At 42.1% G+C, this 20,248-nt stretch overlaps 1 protein-coding gene across 5 annotated transcripts in view; it reads right to left on the bottom strand.

The window, feature by feature from the left end:
* Window positions 1-20,248, bottom strand: part of KIF6 (kinesin family member 6) — a 214,631-nt gene that overhangs the window by 140,424 nt on the left and 53,959 nt on the right. For 4 of the 5 annotated variants that reach the window (XR_013231806.1, XM_077341951.1, XM_077341917.1 and 1 more), the window contains 4 exons: window positions 13,618-13,824; window positions 10,588-10,731; window positions 5,763-5,849; window positions 4,906-5,009 (listed from right to left, as the gene is read on the bottom strand). Coding sequence is in view for 4 of the 5 variants with exons in the window: in XM_077341951.1 (XP_077198066.1) it covers window positions 4,906-5,009; window positions 5,763-5,849; window positions 10,588-10,731; window positions 13,618-13,824 (542 nt within the window). In the remaining variant the exon portion in view is untranslated. The remainder of the gene's footprint in view (window positions 1-4,905; window positions 5,010-5,762; window positions 5,850-10,587; window positions 10,732-13,617; window positions 13,825-20,248) is intronic. The other variant, XM_077341940.1, reaches the window with a different exon arrangement.

Raw genomic sequence — 20,248 nt, 5'->3', positions numbered from 1 at the left:
CTCTTCATATCTCCAATTTTCTTGAAAAGATCTCTGGTCCTCCCCATTCTATTGTTTTCTTCTATTTGTTTGCACTGTTCGTTTAAGAAGGCATTCTTATCTCTTCTAGCTTTTCTCTGGAATTCTGCATTCAGTTGGGTGTATCTTTCTCTTTCTCCCTTGCCTTTCACTTCCCTTCTCTCCTTAGCTATTTGTAAAGCTTCCTCAGACAGCCATTTTGATTTCTTGCATTTCTTTTTCTTTGGGATGGTTTTAGTTGCTACCTCTTGTACAATGTTGCGAACCTCCGTCCATAGTTCTTCAGGCACTCTGTCTATCAGATCTAATTCCTTAAATCTATTTGTCACCTCTACTGTGTATTCGTTGGGGATATGATTTAGTTCATACCTGAGTGGCCTAGTGCTTTTCCCTACTTTCTTCAATTTAAGCCTAAATTTTGCAACAAGAAGCTCATGATCTGAACCACAATTAGCTCCTGGTCTTGTTTTTATTGACTGGATAGAACTTTTCCATCTTTGGCTGCAGAGCACATAGTCAATCTGATTTCTGTGTTGACCGTCTGGTGATGTCCATGTGTAGAGTCGTCTCTTGGGTTGTTGGAAAAGAGTGTTTGCTATGACCATTGTATTCTCTTGACAAAATTCTGTGCCCTGCTTCATTTTGTACTCCAAGGCCAAACTTGCCTGTTATCCCAGTTATCTTTTGGTTTCCTACTTTAGCATTCCAATCCCCCATGATGATAAGCACATCATTTTTTGGCGTTGCTTCTAGAAGGTGTTGTAGGGCTTCATAGAACTGATCAACTTCATCCTCTTCAGCAGCAGTGGTTGGGGCATAGACCTGGATCACTGTGATGTTGAATGGTTTGCCTTGGATTCGAACTGAGATTGTTCTGTCATTTGGGGGATTGTATCCCAAGACTGCTTTTCCTACTCTCTTATTGATTATGAAGGCTACTCCATTTCTTCTGCGAGATTCTTGTCCACAGTAGTATACCTGATGGTCATCTGAATTAAATTCACCCATTCCTGTCCATTTTAGTTCACTGATTCCTAAAATGTCGATGTTCAGTCTTGTCATTTCTTGTTTGACCACGTCCAGCTTACCTTGATTCATGGATCTGACGTTCCAGGTTCCTATGGAATAAAAATCTTTACAGCATCGGACTGTCTTTTCGCCACCAGTTACTTCCACAACTGAGCGTCCTTTCGGCTTTGGCCCAGTCGCTTCATTCATTCTGGCACTACTCGTACTAGCCGTCTGGTCATCCCCAGTAGCATATTGGACACCTTCCGACCTGAGGGGCTCATCTTCCGGCGTCATATCGTTATGCCTATTGGAACTGTCCATAGAGTTTTCATGGCAAAGATACTGGAGTGGTTTGCCATTTCCTTCTCCAGTGGATCACCTTTTGTCAGAGCTCTCAGCTATGACCTGTCCGTCTTGGGTGGCCCTGCACGGTATAGCTCATAGCTTCACTGAACTACGCCAGCCCCCTTGCCACAACAAGGCAGTGATCCTTGAAGGGGGATCAAGTATGCTTAACAGACACCTATCATCCTACATTCACTATATTTACTGTTTTAATATTACTAAATTACATTTTCCCTAAATTAATATGATTTTATAGGGTAATTATAGCAAACAGTTATCCAGATAGAGCTCAACAAGATAACTTCCTGCCTCCCCACTACCACAGTCAGCTGGAGTTGCCCAAATGCTCCCAAAGGTTATGTGGAGACTAGTAGGAAGTACATAAAATTTTGCTCGCTGGGTATGATATGGCAGTCTGTGATGGGAAGGAAAATGAACAAAAAAATACATATATCCTCTTCCACCAGTGGAAGTACCCTTTCATAGGTAGAAAACAAAGGTTGTATCCAAGCCACTTTCATCCGTGTTTAGATCAAAATTTAATAGCCATCAGAGGCAAAAGCTAAACACACAATTGTTTCTGGGTCCTATTCCACATGAGAACATTCATCCTTCTAGCTTATAATTATCATAAATGGGACAGTCAGAAGAAGGAAGGAAGCAGTGAAAAGCTGTATATGAGCTCAGATCTAGCTAACAGCCCCAGCTTCCACTAACAGGCCTTCAGAGGAAGACAGCCTTCTGACATGAATCAAGGCACTTCAACTATGAATGACTACTGTAATGAACATGTACAAAGAGTTATTCAAGTAACTCTATTTTATTACTATGAACCTCCTTGGAAGCCAATGTTGACAGGTAAATGAGATATAGCTTTTTTTTAAAAATCACTGCCATAAAACAACTCCACAAAAAGTAGTTTCATAAACAAATTATAGTTATGTGCATTTTCTGTAGATAGGGGATCCAGACTCTCCTGATTCAGCTCCTCATAACTGCTAGATTTATTTCTTTTTCTCCTGGCTACTTTCCCCTGCTGACTGCCTGATTTCAACTTCTGCCTCATTCTTGCTGGTTTTCCACATCAGTTTTTGCTTCCTGCCACAGCATTAAATTCCCAGCAACCGACTCAGCTTGGCTTCTAGACCTGTTGACAGTTTACATATATCAGCTCCTAACAAGACCCTGATCTCTTGGATCATGTTTTAAATGTCTTTAGATTTAAATTTAATTTACCTCCTCAGTCTAGACAAAAATGTAATGCATTTGCAACCTAAGCAAATGCCATTTGAGGTTTCATGAATAACATCATTGTACGCAACTCACAGGAGAAAATAATGTTGCTCTATATGCCATTTGTTAGGGATACTGTGTCCACAAATTAAACAGGCTATAAATAAACAACTATTCAGAGGAAAATACAAGTCAAGAATAAAGGTTTGGAACATGAACCATTAATTAATAGGAGAGGGAAATTGAGGACTTTTTTCACATTGATACTCAAATGACATCTGAGTCACTCAAATTACTTTGAGTCCAATGGCACCTTTAAGGCCAACAAAGTTGTAATGAAGGAATAAGCTTTCGTGTGCATTCACATTTCTTCAGATACAATTAAATAGAAATTACCAGTTCATACATAATGGTAGAGGATGAGCAGTAAATTAATATATAGTATGTTTAACAAATGTAAGGACCAAACAGAAATAACAAGCTTACTTCATATGGTTATCATTTGTTTGGGTTTAATTCTGGGGGGCAACAGCAGATTTGTTCACTTAGGCCCATTATGCACAGCCGCCGAAATGGCAATTTCAGGGCACATGAAAAACGCGGAGGGGGAAGACGCGAAGCACACCGGTTATGTACGGGACGAGGCGCGACGGCGGCAAAACCCAGAGTAATCGATTATGCACGCGGCGATCCCGGCGCCGCTTCTGGTTGCGCCCCGGTCACCCGGAAGCTGCGCTTTCTTCCGCGTTTCGCTAACGCGGCTTTTTCGGCGGCATGCATCGAATCTGCGGCCGGCACCGTGCTTTATTGATGATTTTAGTCGCCACCATTCCACCCCGAATGTGCATTATTCCCCCCGTGCATAATGGGTCTTACTGGGAATTTGCCTTCTTGGTGGTCTAGGGTTGGGCAGTCTGCACCAATGGGCAGGAGCTCCTTTTCTGAGCAAACAAGGTCATACTTTTGTTCTGTGATTCCCCAAACTCCTCAGTTCAATCTCAAAGCAGTGCCATCTAGAAAAAATCTTCCTTTTCCTCTCCCCCAAAGAAGACTCAAACTTCATATAGTTAGGACTAAATTCTTTCCTTCAACGTTAAATACTAGGAAAGCGAGTTACAAAATCACTACTCTAACCAAAATTAATAGTTTTCTTCGTTTAATTTGAAGAAACGAACTAAACAACAGCACAGGTGGCTGCCCAGAAGCCACAGAATAAAACAGACTGCCCCAGGAAGGTGGCAAGAGGGGGCTCTTTCAATCTCCTTCTTCCCACTTCTGCCTTCTTACTTCTTCTTTGGAGTGTTGTGCACACATCCTACTGCCTGATAGCAGGACTGAGAACTGGGGAGTTTGAAGAAGCCCCTTCCCCTACAGGAATTGCAGGTAAAAAATTGCAACCCTGCCTGCTCAGAGGAGGAGAATCTTCTACCCATTGGAGAAAACTGCCCCAGACCACTTGAAAACATAGCGAAGGGAATAAATATGTCAAATTTGGAGATTGAAGGGCAAATGTATCCTGGAATGCTGAGAGTAATTAACTGAGGGCATCATCTGAGCATGGAATTGGGGGCACTGTGGGTGGGAAGGTAGTTGTGAATTTCCTGCGTTCTGAAGGGGTTGGACTAAATGAGGACCCTTCCAACTCTATGATTCTGAGACCTGGCCATTGCATATCATCTGTCTACTCTCAAGCATGGAGGCGACTTTATAGTGTTTTCTTCATGAAGTGGGGTAATTATCTCCCTTGTCCCCAGGCCAGAGAAATATATTCCAAACTTCCATGGACCTGTAGTATATCCAACTCCATACATTCTTCCCATACCTATTCCTACCACTTTATCTCCTGGAGATAAAACCTCATCATTTGCTTCACTCCACATCTGGGATATATCACTGTCTGGAATTGTAAACGAACTACCAGAAGTATTACATGTTAAGACCAAACAGGCAAGAACCACAGTAACATTCAAATGAATTCCCCCTACAGTTTTCCCATAACCAACATATGACAGATATTCTCATCTGTCACATTTTGACCTTTGTTTCTAAAAAGCTGCATTTCTTTAGGTCAGTTTTCATAGAAGGCAGTCACTCTGACCTTTAACTGAATTTTGCGGGTATCTCAGGAGAAGTTAACATTTACATTGTGAGGTAAACAAATTACTTGGGTATATTGTACTGAAATCAGTGAGATGTGCTTTGGTTTAATTTCAGTGTACTTGGAACGGGATTGATTCCTACTCTGCTAAGATACAGAATAATCAAGTGTAAGAAAGAAAATAAAAAGATAAACATTACTGAAGTAGTTCTTCCTGTGTAAGCTCTTCTGATCTTTGTTCCCCTGTCACCATGGCCAATTCATCTTTTAGCTCCTGGATTTCTTTTTTTAATCGTGCTATCATCTGAAAAGTAAAACAGGTATTATTTCTAATTTAAATGGTATGGTTCTGATCTGGAATTTCTTGGGCTACCTTTCTCTTGCAGAGTTTATTATTTTATATTTACACTTTTTTGTACATCAACATACTTTTTCTCCTTCTATGGACAGGGACAAGCAGTAAAAATTAAATAATTTTTTTGATTTTAATGACACAGAAGATGAACAAAATTTGGGTCCAGTGGCACCCTTAGGACCATAAAAGTTTTATTCACGGTATGTGCTTTTGTGTGCCTGTACACTTCCTCAGATACAATGAAATGGGAATTATCAGTGCATACATATAAGTAGAAGGTGAGCAGTAAAATTAGCATACAGTATAATGAAGATGTTTAACAGATACAGAGACCAAACAGGTAAAAAGGCTGGATTAGAGCGAAAGAGTAAGACAGACAGAAATACAACACTATTTGACCTCTGATTTAACCTACAGGGGAAACATGCTGTGTGGAAACAGTTTCTGCCATGCTATATAAGCTGCTGTAGCAACTACAGGGAAGCTGCAGAAGACTATCCCTGTGCAGAAACCACAATACACACATTTTTAATGTTGTAAAGCTATGGTAAAAGTGATACGAAAAGGAGGGAATATGCCTTTACATGACAACGAAAAATTGCACCTTCCATCATCAAATTAGAATTAATTATGAACTTTTTAGTAACTTTTAGTAATCTTTTATCTTCACTATCATGTTTAAACAATCAAGAAGAGCCTTACCAGTCTGGGATCAATTTCTTCATTAAGAATTGCTTCATTCTTAATGAGGGCAACACGCTGTGCAAACCTACAGGTTGATATAGATTCCTTGTGAGGGAGGAGAAAAACAATTTTATTAATAGAACTAAGATTACAAAAGTTTAAAAAATGCAAATGTAAAAGGTATCAGACATGATATATCATAAACAACAGAGAAAATGGAATTACAAAAGAAGAAGACAATGCCATAAGAGCAAAATGCTACATAAACACTGAAATTAGGGTTGCTAGCCAATGGCTGCAGGATGGGTGGGATGCCATTGGTGCAACAGTGAATTTTTAAATTAATTTTACTTTGGCAAAAGAAAGGGAAACCAGAGTTGCTAGTGGGACGTCCTGAAGGCCCTAATGTGAATATACTACAATCCAGGTCATTTGATAGTAAGCCTCTTTCTGAACCATTCTATACTACAGTCCTATTGCCTTTATAAAAATATCTTCCTGGATAATTATGGTAACATTAAGGTTTGCAGTAGTGTGTGAAAGGTATCTTATCACAATGTTCAGAGACATTGAGCAAACTGTTGATACTACATGCAGATAGAGGTAAATGGGTAACGCTACACTTAGCGGTAATGACTGGGAAATGAAATGGCAAACCACCCTGTATTGAGTCTGCCAAGAAAATGCTAGAGGACGTCACCCCAAGGCTCGGTGCTTGCACAGGGGACACCTTTACCTTTACCTTTTTACAGTTGGCACAGTTTGTGGCCCTGGTAATAAAGATACAGTCAACACCCAGGCCCATTATGCACGGCCGCCGAAACGGCGATTTTGGGTCACATGGAAAACACGGAGGGGGAAGACGCGAAGCAAACCGGTTATGCACGGGACGGGGCGCAACGGCGGCAAAACCCGGAGCGGCGGGTGTCGAGGCGTCGATGCGGAGCCAAAGGGAAGCGGGGCGAGCGCACCACTGTGTTGGCGAGCATTGGAGGCGGAGGCCAAGAAGGGCGGAAGCAGCTTGAGCAGGCGCAGCCCTGCCAGGTTTGTCGGGCATGGAGGGGGAGGGAGTATGTTTCCCCTTCCCCTTAGCTTACTCCCAGTTCGCCTCTCCGCTGCTTTGCTGCCCCGGCTCCTCTGCCCCATAGGTTTCCCCTTTATATTGTTATATTGTTTAAGCTTTGTATTGTATATTTGTGCTTTGTTCATTCACACTGTTTTATAAAGTTTTTGCATTTTCTTAGAGACCTCGCCTCCGTTCTCGTTTGTGGTTGGGGTGTGTGTTTGGGAATGGGTGGGAGGTGGGTGGCTGGGCTCTCTGCCGTCCTTAGCCGCAGCGATCCCCTCACCCCTCTCCACTGTGAGCTCTCCGGCCACCTTTCCGTCCATGTTCCCTTGGGTTCCCCCTGGCCTGCGCCGCTGTTCGTTCCAGCAGCCGCTTGAGCAGTCGCGCCGCCTCCGACCCTCCGGCCTCCCCAATTATGCATGTGGTCAATTCGGCACTACCTCCGGTTGCGCCCTGATCGCCCGGGAAGCTGCGCTTTCTTCCGCGTTCCGCTAACACGGCTTTTTCGGTGGCGTGCACCGAATCTGTGGCCGGTTGCAGCCGACTCCGTGCATTATCGGTGATTTTAGTCACCGCCATTCCACCCCGAACGCGCGCTAAAACCCCCGTGCATAATGGGTCCCACTGATGCAAGTTTGGTCAATGACCAGCACTCATTATTGTAATAATAGTAAGTTATTGTTCATTTTGTTTCTTTTAGTTATCAGTGTTTTTTAACTTTTATTTATTCAATTATCATGTATTTTAATCTTCTAATGGATATTTTATGGATTTTACTTGATCGTGTGCCTTGTTTTGTTCTTATTGCTGTTGCTGTCCTGCTATGGCTTAGAGCTAACCACAAAAAGAAAGGGACGGTTCAAAATTATTGTAACAGAAGAAGAAGAACCTATCCCGGGCTATATTAAACAATTTAACAATAAATACAAATAAACGTTTCTTATCTCTTCTTATATTTTTATGTGTATAAGCACAACCAGAACGGCCTCTAGATTAAACCATTTTTAATTTTGTTTTCCTCAGTGGTTGTCCTTCTTTAAATTATATTATATATATGTGGCCTTTGGCTCTCAGGTTTGGGATGAGTCTTTTGAACAGACCTCCCCAAACCTGAGAGCCAAAGGCCACATATATATAATATAATTTAAAGAAGGACAACCACTGAGGAAAACAAAATTAAAAACGGTTTAATCTAGAGGCCGTTCTGGTTGTGCTTATACACATAAAAATATAAGAAGAGATAAGAAACATTTATTTGTATTTATTGTTAAATTGTTTAATATAGCCCGGGATAGGTTCTTCTTCTTCTGTTACAATGGCTTAGAGCTAATGCAATAAAAATAATTGACTGACATCATTAAAAACCAAAAATGAAAGCTGCAATGTCATTTGGTGCACATATTCCAGGGCAGTACTTACTTAGGAATTAGAACCACTGAATTCAATGAATTCACTTATTTCTGAATAAACATGCATAGCTATGAGTAATTTTTATTTTGCAGTATTGTATGAGATAAGAATGAAACTAATTAAGACTACAACAGCCTTATCATGCCAATATATTTAAATTTAAAACTATATTTTAAAATCACATTAAACTACCAGCTCATGCCTTCAAATACTTGCAGGTGTTAGGTAATTTAATGCAGTCCACTATGCATTACTGAAACAAACAGGAAGATGTTTGTTTCAGTAATGCATCTTCCTGTTTGTTTCAGTAATGCATAGCGAACTCCATTAAATTGTAAAGTGCATTGTTGTTCACTACTGAATGGTGTATTGGTTTTTCTCATTTGTGTAGAGAGGCCAGCTTATTTGTAGGCCTCAAACATAGGCCCAGTGGAACAGCACTGTCTTTGCAAGCCCTTTGGGACTTCTTTTAAGTCCTGTAGGGACCTGATTTCATTTGGAAGAGCAGATCACCAGGCAGGAGCCAGGGCCATAAAAACTCTGGCTGAAAAAGCCCTGGTGGAGGCCAGTTTGATTTCTCTAGGGCTGGGGATCTTGAGCAGCTTTTGTGTGCTCTATTGTAAACATTTTTGGGGGGTGGGAGGGGACCTGCAGATATGAAGGGCACTGACTCTTTAGAGCAGTGGTCCCCAACCCCCGGTCCAGGGACCAGTACTGGTCCGTGAATAACTCGGTAGTGGGCCGCGGCCCAAGGTCACTCAGCTGACTGCACATGGAGGAAAAGCGAATCAGACCTAGCTCACTAGTTTAGAAGCCACCACTCTTAACAACTACACCAAGTTGGTTCTCTTGGTGGAGGAGTTCAGGATCACACCCAGATTCTTGATAGTAGTCAAAGATGTTAATTAGACACTGTCAGGGACCAGGACTATCACTTTGGGCATGTTGACCCAGCCAGAGGAATTCCAACTTAGATGGGTTCAACTTCAGTTTACTCCGCTTGAGCCAGTCCACCATGGCCTCCAGACACCTGGCCACTGCATTCTATCCAGATTTACCTTTTACACTGAAAGTGCACTGCCATAACAGTTGTTCACTACCATAGGCATATTCATGGCACCACACCTCCATCAGTACATCCTTCAATTCTGTCAGTACAGAGTTTCCATCTCCACAAAAAAACTGTAATTTATAGATTGTATCATTTTGTCATTTTAATGGTACATAACGTGTATTGTATTTGCTTTCAAATTGATTGAATTTATGTTTAGAAAATTAGCTGGAATTAAACTGCAAAGAAGCCTTTTTTCTTCTTTTGAACTGTGAAAAAAGAATCACACTGCAGCATTTAACTCACTGTGTAACCACAATCCCATATCTTCAGTATAAGGATAACACTGACCTCCTTCACAAAGCTGTTGTAAGATATTCAGCATTCTGAACTCTTAAGAGTATGATATAAATTCTAAATATGATTATTTGCCCTTCATTCACAAGCCAACAACCTTATTCCTCCTGATCAATACCAAAAGAACTGTAGAAAGTTTGCCTGAAACTATCAACAGTGAGAAAGCTGATGAGCAGCAGCCAAGTCATGACAGACAATTCAACAGTTTTTTACTGGTGGATACAACTTCATCCACTTCACTTAGGGCTGCCTCCTTCATGCTATCATCAATCAAGCGAAGGAAATGTTTTGTGCATGCCAATTGATATATCTGTATTTTACGCCCTTTCTGGTATAGTGTACTTTGTATTTTATAACTGTATTTTTATTTGTGCTTTTTATTGCATTTTATTGTTGTTAGAGTTTGTCTACTGTATGATGTTAAAGCTTGTGGTTATAACAATAAATTACTACTGCTAACTCAACAATATATAAAATATATATCAATATATAAAATCAATTATCAACTGTTGTGCTAGTGATACATCACAAACCATGATTTTAAACAAAAAAATTACAGTGTGTGCTTTGATATGTTAAAATTAAAAAAAAAATTATATCAGCCTTTCTGATACCGTCAGGTTTCGTGACGGCCCTGGAAAGGTGTTCTGAGTGGGTAGGAGTTAATTAATTTTTAATATATATTTTTAATTTGCTAAACGTCTCTTGGGTGATATGATCATATATGGATATGTCGACCTGTCTGACAAAACAAACAATAATGGGAATAGGCTCTGAGTGAGCTTGTACACAGCTTTGTTTCCCAACAATATTCTGTACAATTGTACCACTTCTGGGGATTCGTGACACCTAAGAATGTTTCAAGGGTTTCTTAATGGTAAAAAAGTCGAGAAAGGGTGTATTATATTTATAGCATAATATTTATAGCATAATATATTGAAGAAAAAGAGTTAACACACATCTATGTTCCTTTTTTCAACTGATAGTGTTGCAATCATTGTGGTCATACAGTTTCCTCCTAAACTGTCTCTTAGCACTGAGGTCATCATAGAGTTCCTGTAAGGGATATGAGACCGGTGTTTTTCCGACAGGGCAATAATCACCTGCAAGAAAAGAAATGGAAACTCTATTATTTTGCTCTTGGCATCTTGCCAATATCATTTTACAACTGAGCAGTTTCATCAATGAAATAATATTATGCTTCACTAGCAAGCCTAAGCAGGTCAGCTCAGAAATAAGTTCCATGTTATTCAATGAAGCTTACTCTCAGTCCTCAGGATTGCAGTCTTAAGCTGCTCAATTTAAATATTTAATTTAGTATGTACCAATATTTTTAGGTAGCCTCTTGTGGCGCAGAGTGGTAAGACAGCAGACATGCAGTCTGAAAGCTCTGCCCATGAGGCTGGGAGTTCAATCCCAGCAACTGGCTCAAGGTTGACTCAGCCTTCCATCCTTCCGAGGTTGATAAAATGAGTACCCAGCTTGCTGGGGGGTAAACGGTAATGACTGGGGAAGGCACGGGCAAACCACCCCGTATTGAGTCTGCCATGAAAATGCTAGAGGGTGTCACCCCAAGGGTCAGACATAACTCGGTGCTTGCATGGGGGATACCTTTACCTTTACCTTTTACCAATATTTTTATTAATGTATCATAACAAAATGCATCCCCTTAACCTTGCAACACCCTTCTAAGCTGAATGACTTCACTGGTCTTAGAAGGAGGCAACTCTACTTAGAATTTCATTGTTAGTTACTTCTATTAGCTTTTTCAACCTATCTTTCCACATAAAAAAGCCCTCAAGACATAGTGCAGAAACAATAAAATGCTAGAAAAAGAGGAAGAGCCGACATGAAGGACTGACTCAGTTAAGGAAGCCACAGTCCTCAGTTTGAAAGATCTGAGCAAGGCAGTTAACCATAGGGCATTTTGGAGGCCATTCATTCACAAGGTCACAGTAAGTCAGAAGTTACTTGATGGCACTTTACATACATGCACACAGCAATAAAGTTAGCAAAGACTCATATCAATACAATGCTGCTGCCAATATTTTAACTAGTGTTCATCAATGAGATTTGCACATGTAGATACAAAAGTGGCACTTCAGAATAATAGACTCTATTCTTATTCACCAGCAGTTCAACATTAACTGTCCTCATCTGCTCAGTTTCTTCTCAATATTTCCAAGGTACAGAACCAATACTCTCATGATTACCATGGGGAACCTGGGTGAATTGCATGATTGCAGAGAAAGCCATCCAAAAACGAGTTGTTACAGATAAATGTAATTCAGTTGCCTCCTTTGTGGCTTCTATGCAGTCCCACAAATATAAAAACCTACATAAGTTGCCTGGAAGGGGGAGTGCAATCTCCTTTACTGATTAATGTTCTGCACTACTGCTTTGACAACGTGAACCTCTTTCCAGGAACTGTGGCCCATTTCATAACCATAAGCAAAGAAAAGCCATTGAGAAAAATTGATGAGCTTTTTTGAGGCTCAAGTTCCCATTTGCAAAACCGAACCTAAATATTCTTCAGTGCCCTTTCCTCACTAGTCTTCTAGGTCAGAGTGATTTCTTTGGGATTTGTGAAGGAAACCATCTCAGTCAAAGATAATTCTCTGTCTTAGAAGCCTTTAGCCTTGATTCAAGAAAACCTTTTTGTCTTCTTGATAATTTCTTGAGGATGAGAATGGTGTTATGTTTCCTTCAAAGCCTGTCCAATTGGTGACCACTTAATTGGAAAGTTTTATTCCTGTCTTGCTGGACAAAGTAATAGGATAACTATTCAGTAAAAGAAAAACCATAACACAGAAGAAAAGGAGCTGGAGCTCATTTCTCAACATTAACAAGAAATTAAATGAATGGGTAATGGATCTCCCCTGCCTTTTGACTGAGACAACAGGTCTCAAGAGCAATGGTAAGATACATTTCATGCCTATGATAAGGCATGTGCATGTACGATTCCATTTGTAGTACTGCAGAGACAAAGTTAGTGTAGCATATAAAATGCCATAATGGCACTTCAAACGCCTTGCAAACTAAACATACACTAGCTATTCATCTATAAAAATACAGGCTGCATGAGGAAGTCTTTAGAGCAGGGACCTCCAAAGTCACTGTGCTGCCACTAAAATGACTCTATTTTTTTTGCACCAACTTTCCAACCTTACTCAAGTCAAGAAGGGCTTCAGCTGATAGCTTAGATATATGAAGGACTCTTTTCAATTGTTTATTTTAAACATTTATAAACTGCACTTTCCTCCATATGGAGGCCAAGGCAGCTTACAATTTAGATATAGATAAAAGACATTTCATTTTATTTATTTATTTGTTTGGATTGATTTATTTATTTTTACACACACACACAATTTAAAGTCACTGTTTAGCACTGCTAGTAAATTAATAAAATTAATTAAATATGATGTAAGTTTTATCCTACATCTATGCCATTTAGGGATTTACAGATCAAAACCAGTACTTTAAACTGTACCCAGAAGCTAACTGGGAATCAATGATCAGCTACTGGAAAACAAACGTAATATTTCCTCTGTTAACCGGAACAGGCCGCAACTAGGATATTAAATTTTGCTTCAGCTGAAATTCCAAATAGGATTCAAAAGGCTACATAGGATAAGTCACAGTATTCCAAGTAAACAGATACTGTAGCATGTACAGTGGATCATATATAACAAAAGTAAGGTAAAGGTAAAGGTATCCCCTGTGCAAGCACCGAGTCATGTCTGACCCTTGGGGTGACGCCCTCTAGCATTTTCAAACAACAAACAAAAGTACAGTGTAGTAAAATGGTTCAAGGGAAATTATATCTGCCATGTGTTGACAGATAAGCCATGCTGATACACATCATATTATTTTCTGACTGCTTATTAATAGCTACAATGCCAACTACAGTGGAGCATGAACATACTTAAAGCAAACAACTTTTCAAAAGTGGCCATAAAACAAAGAATTAAACTTTATCTGATGTTTACCTGTTCCAGGAAATGTAATGACAGATTGATATATTTGGCCTCTGTCAGCAGCTGACCTCCAACTCCAGACTTCGCAACACGTTCTGAACCAGCTAGATCCACTAAATGTAGTTTGGAACGTCGAATGGTTGCAGATCCTGGTTCTTTGCTTGAGATATGGATGGTGAAAATGCAGTGTGAACGAGTGGAGGCTTGGTTCATTGGAGTCTGTGTGAGAAAGAATGTTGTAACAAAGCCATTCATGGTCCAAGCTTGGAGTATTTGAGGGACCACATCTCTGAATGCGTTCCCTGAAGAGCATTAGCTCGGCTGGTTCCAACAGGCTGGCAGTTCCTGGCCCATGAGAAGTACGCTTGGCCTTGACCAGGGCCTTTCTGGTTCTGGCTTTTACCTAGTGGAATGAACTCCCAGAAGATACACAGGCCCTGTCAGAACTAACCCAATTCTGCAAGGCCTGAAAGACGGAGCTCTTCTACAAGGCATTTGGTTGAGGCTGACCCCACCTCCCAACACTCTCCCGTGTAATATCTATATTCTGGTATGCAGGAGGGCGCAGTGCTAGTGACACAGGGGTGATTATACTATATTTAAAGGGGTCCTAACTGCTTATTTTATGTTCTTTTAACATGATATACACTGCCCCGAGATGCCAAAGTGCCCAACCCTAGCCTCAACTATAGACCTGGTGGGAGAGCTCTGTTTTACAGGCCTTGCGGAGCCATGATAGCTCTGACAAGGCCCTCAGATCTCCTGGGACCTCATTCCAGCAGGTCAGGGCCAGGACCACAAATTCCCTGGTCAAGGCCAGGCAAACCACAAACTCCCTGGTCAAAGCCAGGCAAACCACTTTTGAGACAGGGATCTGTAGGCATATTTCACTTTAGGCATATTCACACTAGGATAGAGAGAATTTATTCCTTTATCCTTACATCTACTTTACAAGGGAGATCCAACTAATAGGGGAACCCAGAGAGGGGCATGATTTATGCAGATTCTACTTGAGTTCTGATAACAACAAAGTCAGTAGAGAATACAGGACCTTTTGCCAGCAATGGCTGACACATCCCCAACCCCCCCCCCCCACATTTCTACTTGTATATATATTTTTTTCTCTTTTTTATAAATCTGTAATCTTTTGGCTCATTTCTAAAGATCTGCCTTAGAATTAAAATTTATCATGGAAGGCTGACAGATTCCCAGTAGTAGCTGACTTCACCAGTAAGAAAATTTCTGAAAATGTATGGACCACAAAGTACAGAGAACTAACAAGAGTGTTATGGCAGTGCACAGATAAGACTATTGAACTAATTTAAATAATTTTACCATTTCTTCAAGAAAATTCTAACTTACACTGCAAACGTCAGAAGCAGATAAAATAATCTGTATTCTAGATTTCAGATAAATTTTATCTCACTGCACATATCTGCAGATTATGTTCACTGTAGACTAACAAATCGATGCCCTCCCACCCTTTTGCCTGGTGAGAGCTGTTTATTTGAAAGTATCAGAGCTTTGCCTCTGGTGTGAGGCACCAAAAAAGAACAGTTTGGTAGATTCAACAAATAGACAACTCAACAGGAAGATATACATTATTATATCTTTATCTTTATAATAATAATTATTATTATTATATTTCTTTTAAGTACTATCTGCTAAAGTGCCATCTCTGATCATTTCCAGAATATAAAAATAACAAGAAGACTCTGGACTGGACTGTTTTTTTTATTCAGACGATGGGAACCACAGATGAATCAGCTGCTTGTCATGTTCCCAGTCAACTTCTCAAATAAACAGGCTTGGCATATTTAGCAAAAGCGAATTATTGAAAAGAAATGAACTAAGTTCATGATACTTTTTGTTAAGACTGAACTGCAGTACCTATACAGATCAATAAATTCCCCTTCAGCTCTACCTTTCTCTCATGTCATGCCACTCCACTTTGAAAGGTAATCTCCCCACTTTCCTAGGCACCCAGGTATGAACTCCAACTGCCAGACTCCATGGCTCAAAGGGCAGGGCTCAGAAGTTAATGATTTCAGTAGTTAGCATTTCTGGAGGAAACTTCAGCCCTTGACCCATACCAGTCAGGCTTCCGACCGGGCCACAAGGTGGAGACTGCGCTGGTCACCCTGGCGGATGATATCCAGCGCCAGCTGGCCTGAGGTGGTTCCGCCAAACTCGTGCTCTTAGCACAATCTGTCAGCCGCATTTGATATGGTTGACCATGAGATATTGGCACACAGCCTCACCGGAGCCGGAATAAGAGGGACAACGCTACAATGGCTGGTCTCCTTTCTCCGGAACCAGACGCAGAGGGTTGCAGTGGGGGATGTGGAGTTCTTCAGGGGGTGATACTCTCCATGTGGGGTTCCGCAGGGGGTGATACTCTCCCCCACTCTTTTCAACATCTATATGTGCCCTCTAGCCCAGCTGGTCCGGGGCTATGGGCTGGGATGTCACCAATATCCTGATGACACCTAGCTCTACTTCCTAATGGACGGACGGACTCCCCCCTGAATACATTTGCCAGCTGTTTGGAAGCAGTGGCTGGATGGCTCAGGCAAAGTCACCTGAAACTCAACCCCTCCAAGACGGAGGTCCTGTGGCTGGGTAGAAGAGGGCCGGATCAGGAAGTGAGCCTCACATGCCTGGACGGAGTGCAATTAAAACCTGCACCAATAGCCAGGAATTTGGCCGTGACCTTTGATGCTTACCTTTCCATGGAAACTCAGATCACGAAAGTAGCCCGGACGGTGTTTTTCCATCTTCGCCAAGCCAGACTACTAGCGCCCTACCTGTCCTCAGATTACTTAGCCACAGTGATCCATGCAATGGTCACCTCCAGAATAGACTACTGTAACTCGCTCTACGGGGGCCTGCCCTTGTCTTTGACCCAGAAGTTACAATTCGTACAGAATGCGTCTGCTAGGGTCCTCACTAGAACACCTTGGAGGGCCCACATTCAGCCGGTACTCCAACATCTGCACTGGTTGCCAATTTGTTTCTGGATCAAGTTCAAGGTTTTGGTTTTAACCTTTAAGGCTACACACGGCTTGGGTCCTGCCTACCTACGGGACCGCTTGGTTGCTTATGCCCCCCGCAGGGCCCTTCGCTCTGCGGGTGCAAACCTACTGGTGGTTCCGGGCCCTCGGGATGTTCGCCTGGCCTCAACCCGGGCCAGGGCTTTTCTGGCCCTAGCTCCAACCTGGTGGAATGAGCTCCCGGAAGAGCTAAGGGCCCTGTCGGAGTTAACAGCTTTCCGCAGGGCCTGCAAGATGGAGCTCTTCTGCCAGGCATATGGTTGAGGCCAGGGCAGGTGGTCCCGACATTAGATCTGGGCTCCCTGGGTTCATCTGAATGATCTGAATGCCTCACTCCCATATTAGCAACCTGATATCCCTCGGCTAACGTGGGGCAGTTTGGGGGGGGGGTTAGTGGGGTTAGTTAGTGCTCGCCTGTTGCCTAACGTTGATAATGTTGATTGTGTGGATTGGTTTTAATGGTTTTAACTATGGGTTTTATTGCAATTTTTATCTTGTAAACCACCATGAGCCTAAGGGAACGGTGGTAAAAAACTCAAATAAATAAATAAATAAATGAAGCTTCCTCTCCTCCCAACACCCATCTATCAACATAAAGTCAGTCATATCCTACAAAGATATCAAAGTGAAATTAAAAACAATCTCATATTCCCCAAGCATCCCCAAGTTCATCAGTTGATTCCTCCTTCTGCCCTCCTGCAGAGAACATAAAACTACAAAGAATGAGCGCCATAAATAATCATGGCAGAATGCTGGTGCCAACTCAGATTCCCCCTAAGATGACCTCCTCCCCTCTTCAACCAACAGAAGATTTCTCAGGATATTTGGTGAAAAACTTCTTGAGCAAAGTGGAGGCCCTCCCCATGTTCAGAATTTACCCATTCATTATAACCACCTGGAAAGTCCTTTCAAGCTACAAGGTACTGGAAGTGCCCCCTATGAATTTGAGATTCCAAGATTTGGGTCTCTTCATAACGCACATTATCATACAGCATGATGGGAACAGGGCCATTGGCTATACATTGTGAAAAGTCTTTAGCATAGTCATGTCTACTGCCACCTCATTTATAAGTATTACCAGGGTACTAACTGCACTCACATTTTTCTCTGTTCTTGATCCTGCTGAATTCTGATCAGTCTGAACCCAGATCTTGCAACAGATCTGCAATGTTCATTTTTCCTGACTCCAAAAATCTTTCACCCAGACACTGTCTTCTGCACTTGGATCATTCCAGCTGTCAATTTCTCTCTCCTTCCTGCTTGATCAAGGAGGGGGGTATGTGTCAGTGCCTGTAGGCATCTTTTGCTTTCACCTCCATTCCTGGCCAGCCCTGAAATTAGAGTGCGGGGGGGGGGGAGAAGTGGGAGTTGTGTGAAGCTCCAACCGACATTGAAGGAGCACAAGGTTGGACAGGGTTTTATTTCTAGCCTTTTGTCCCCCAATTCTACAGCCAGAGCAAGCCAGGGAAGGTGAAGTGCTGAAGGAGCAAGAGGCAACTTGTTGATTTTTGTTTTCTTGACTGACTCTGCAGCCAGAGTGAATGGCGGGGGGGAGGGAGAGGAGGCAGAAGCCTCAGGGAGAACAAAGGAAGTATGGCCAGGCCAGGAGGAGGACGGGGAAAAGAAAATCCAAAAAGACAAATATCTGAACATGGAAGAGTGGGCTTTTGGAGAACGTTTCTCCAATTAAGCGGATATGCTGCCCTAGCTGGCCACACCCGATAGCAGCTGCCTCGGTGAGGCCTGGGCGGCCAGCCCAGACAGAGATAACGTTCAGTCCAAGTCACCGGGAGCTAATAAGAACAACGTAGAGCCAGGCAAAGAGTAGTCAAACAGTCCGAAGGTCAGAGTCCAGAAAGTCCGAGAGTTCACTAAGCCAAATCACTTTACCAAAATCCGTCGTCAGGTCCGAAGCCAGGGGGTCAAGGATTACGCAGCAAGTCACGATAGCAGAGCCGGTCCAGGGGGTAGTCGCATAGATTGCTTCCACGCTGGCTAGCTGTTTCTGTCTCCCTAAATGCAGCCCATCTAATGAGCTGCACCTGCAGGATGACTCAGCCCTCCTCTCCCGGCGTGAGTCCAGCTGAACCCCATTGCTTCTGACAGCTCGCCTGCAATCTCTGATTCCTTCTTCATTCTGTCAACCCCACCCTGTGGCTCTGTCTCAAACGTACAGCCACGTCTTCTGTGTCCGATGTCTCCTCCTGTTGAGGTCTGTTATCTGTCAGCTGCCAGGAACATTCCTCCCCCGGGTCCAGCTCATTCCTCAGATCTGGCTGGGCTGTTGACCCTGGTTGCTCCGGAAACCCTGGGGAGCCGGGAGGCAGCAGTGGGGGTGTGACAGCGGATAATATCCACTCTCTGATATCCCAGGGAAAAGGTGGTATGACTCTAGAGTGGAGCAAGACATTGCAGATGGAATAATAAACCTGAATAACATCAAACTAGGAATCAGATCAGGTGCAGATTGCTTTTTAAATTCCAAACTGATAGGGAATACAAAGCCCAGTGCAGATAAGACGTAATTTAAATGGTTAAATGTATTTATATCTCACCGTTATACATGGCTAAGGGCATTTCAAATACTTACTGGAGATCAATCCCCAACCTTTAAAGAACATTCTAGAGCCCCTTTCCAATCCACAAATGTCTTGAGTTTTTAGCTTTGTTCAGTATTTGATTCATCTCCTCCCATGCAGATTGGAATTAAATAGAGCTGTGTGTTAGAAGAAAAGTTCAATTTGTGGGCTTGTTCAGAGATTTTTTCATATCCATGTCTGCAAATCAATTGAAACTCCCTTGAGGAGTTCTAATTTAGTCAGAGGCATCAGCTCATACCCATAGACCTACAGAGCAATGCAGCTCTGATGTATGGCAGTATTTCATGCATATTCTGCAAAAGGGAGGAAGTTTACTCAATCATCAGTCTTATGGTTAGTTTATGGGTGATACCAGAGCTTAACCCTAGTTCCACCCTAGACAACTTTAAAGACTCCAGCCAGAACTTGGCAACAAACTGTAGCCCTGAATCAAAAACATCTTGCTCGGCAAAGAGTGCAGTCTGTAAATATGCTGCACGAATAAGGACACTAGTTTTGAAGCTGTGGGCAGAGATGCATAGGGGTGAAATGTGCTTCCTTTGAAAACCCATCTACCACCATCCATACAACTCATGGCTAGGCATGAGTTCAGTGACAGAGTAATACAGCTGACTCCACAGCCTTCTACCAGGCTCTGGAGCAGTATATTCAGATAACTAGCCAGGAACATCCTGATGCCAAAGTTTTGGTAATGGGAGACTTAAATGCCCAGATAGGGCCAGATAATGACGCACTCTGCATCAAGTATAATTAACCAGGCTATGATCTTACTGAGGTGAGTGCTTATAGTTTACTTCCCCACCTATCCAAAGATCACTGCTCTAATTTTGCAGGTGTTTGCTTGGAATTGTAGGGGCTCATGGGAATTGATTTTTAATTAAGACTGTTTCATGTATTGCTTATTAGTTCAATGTAAACCGCCCTGAGCCTTCGGGGAGGGCGGTATATAAATCTAAATAAATATATAAAAATAAATAAATTGGCATCCAT

This window comes from Paroedura picta, chromosome 1, assembly GCF_049243985.1.
Source record: "Paroedura picta isolate Pp20150507F chromosome 1, Ppicta_v3.0, whole genome shotgun sequence".
NCBI classification, from domain to species: Eukaryota; Metazoa; Chordata; class Lepidosauria; order Squamata; family Gekkonidae; genus Paroedura; species Paroedura picta.
Note: the sequence above shows the minus strand (reverse complement) of the source record. Positions and strands in the feature narration are given on the sequence as shown.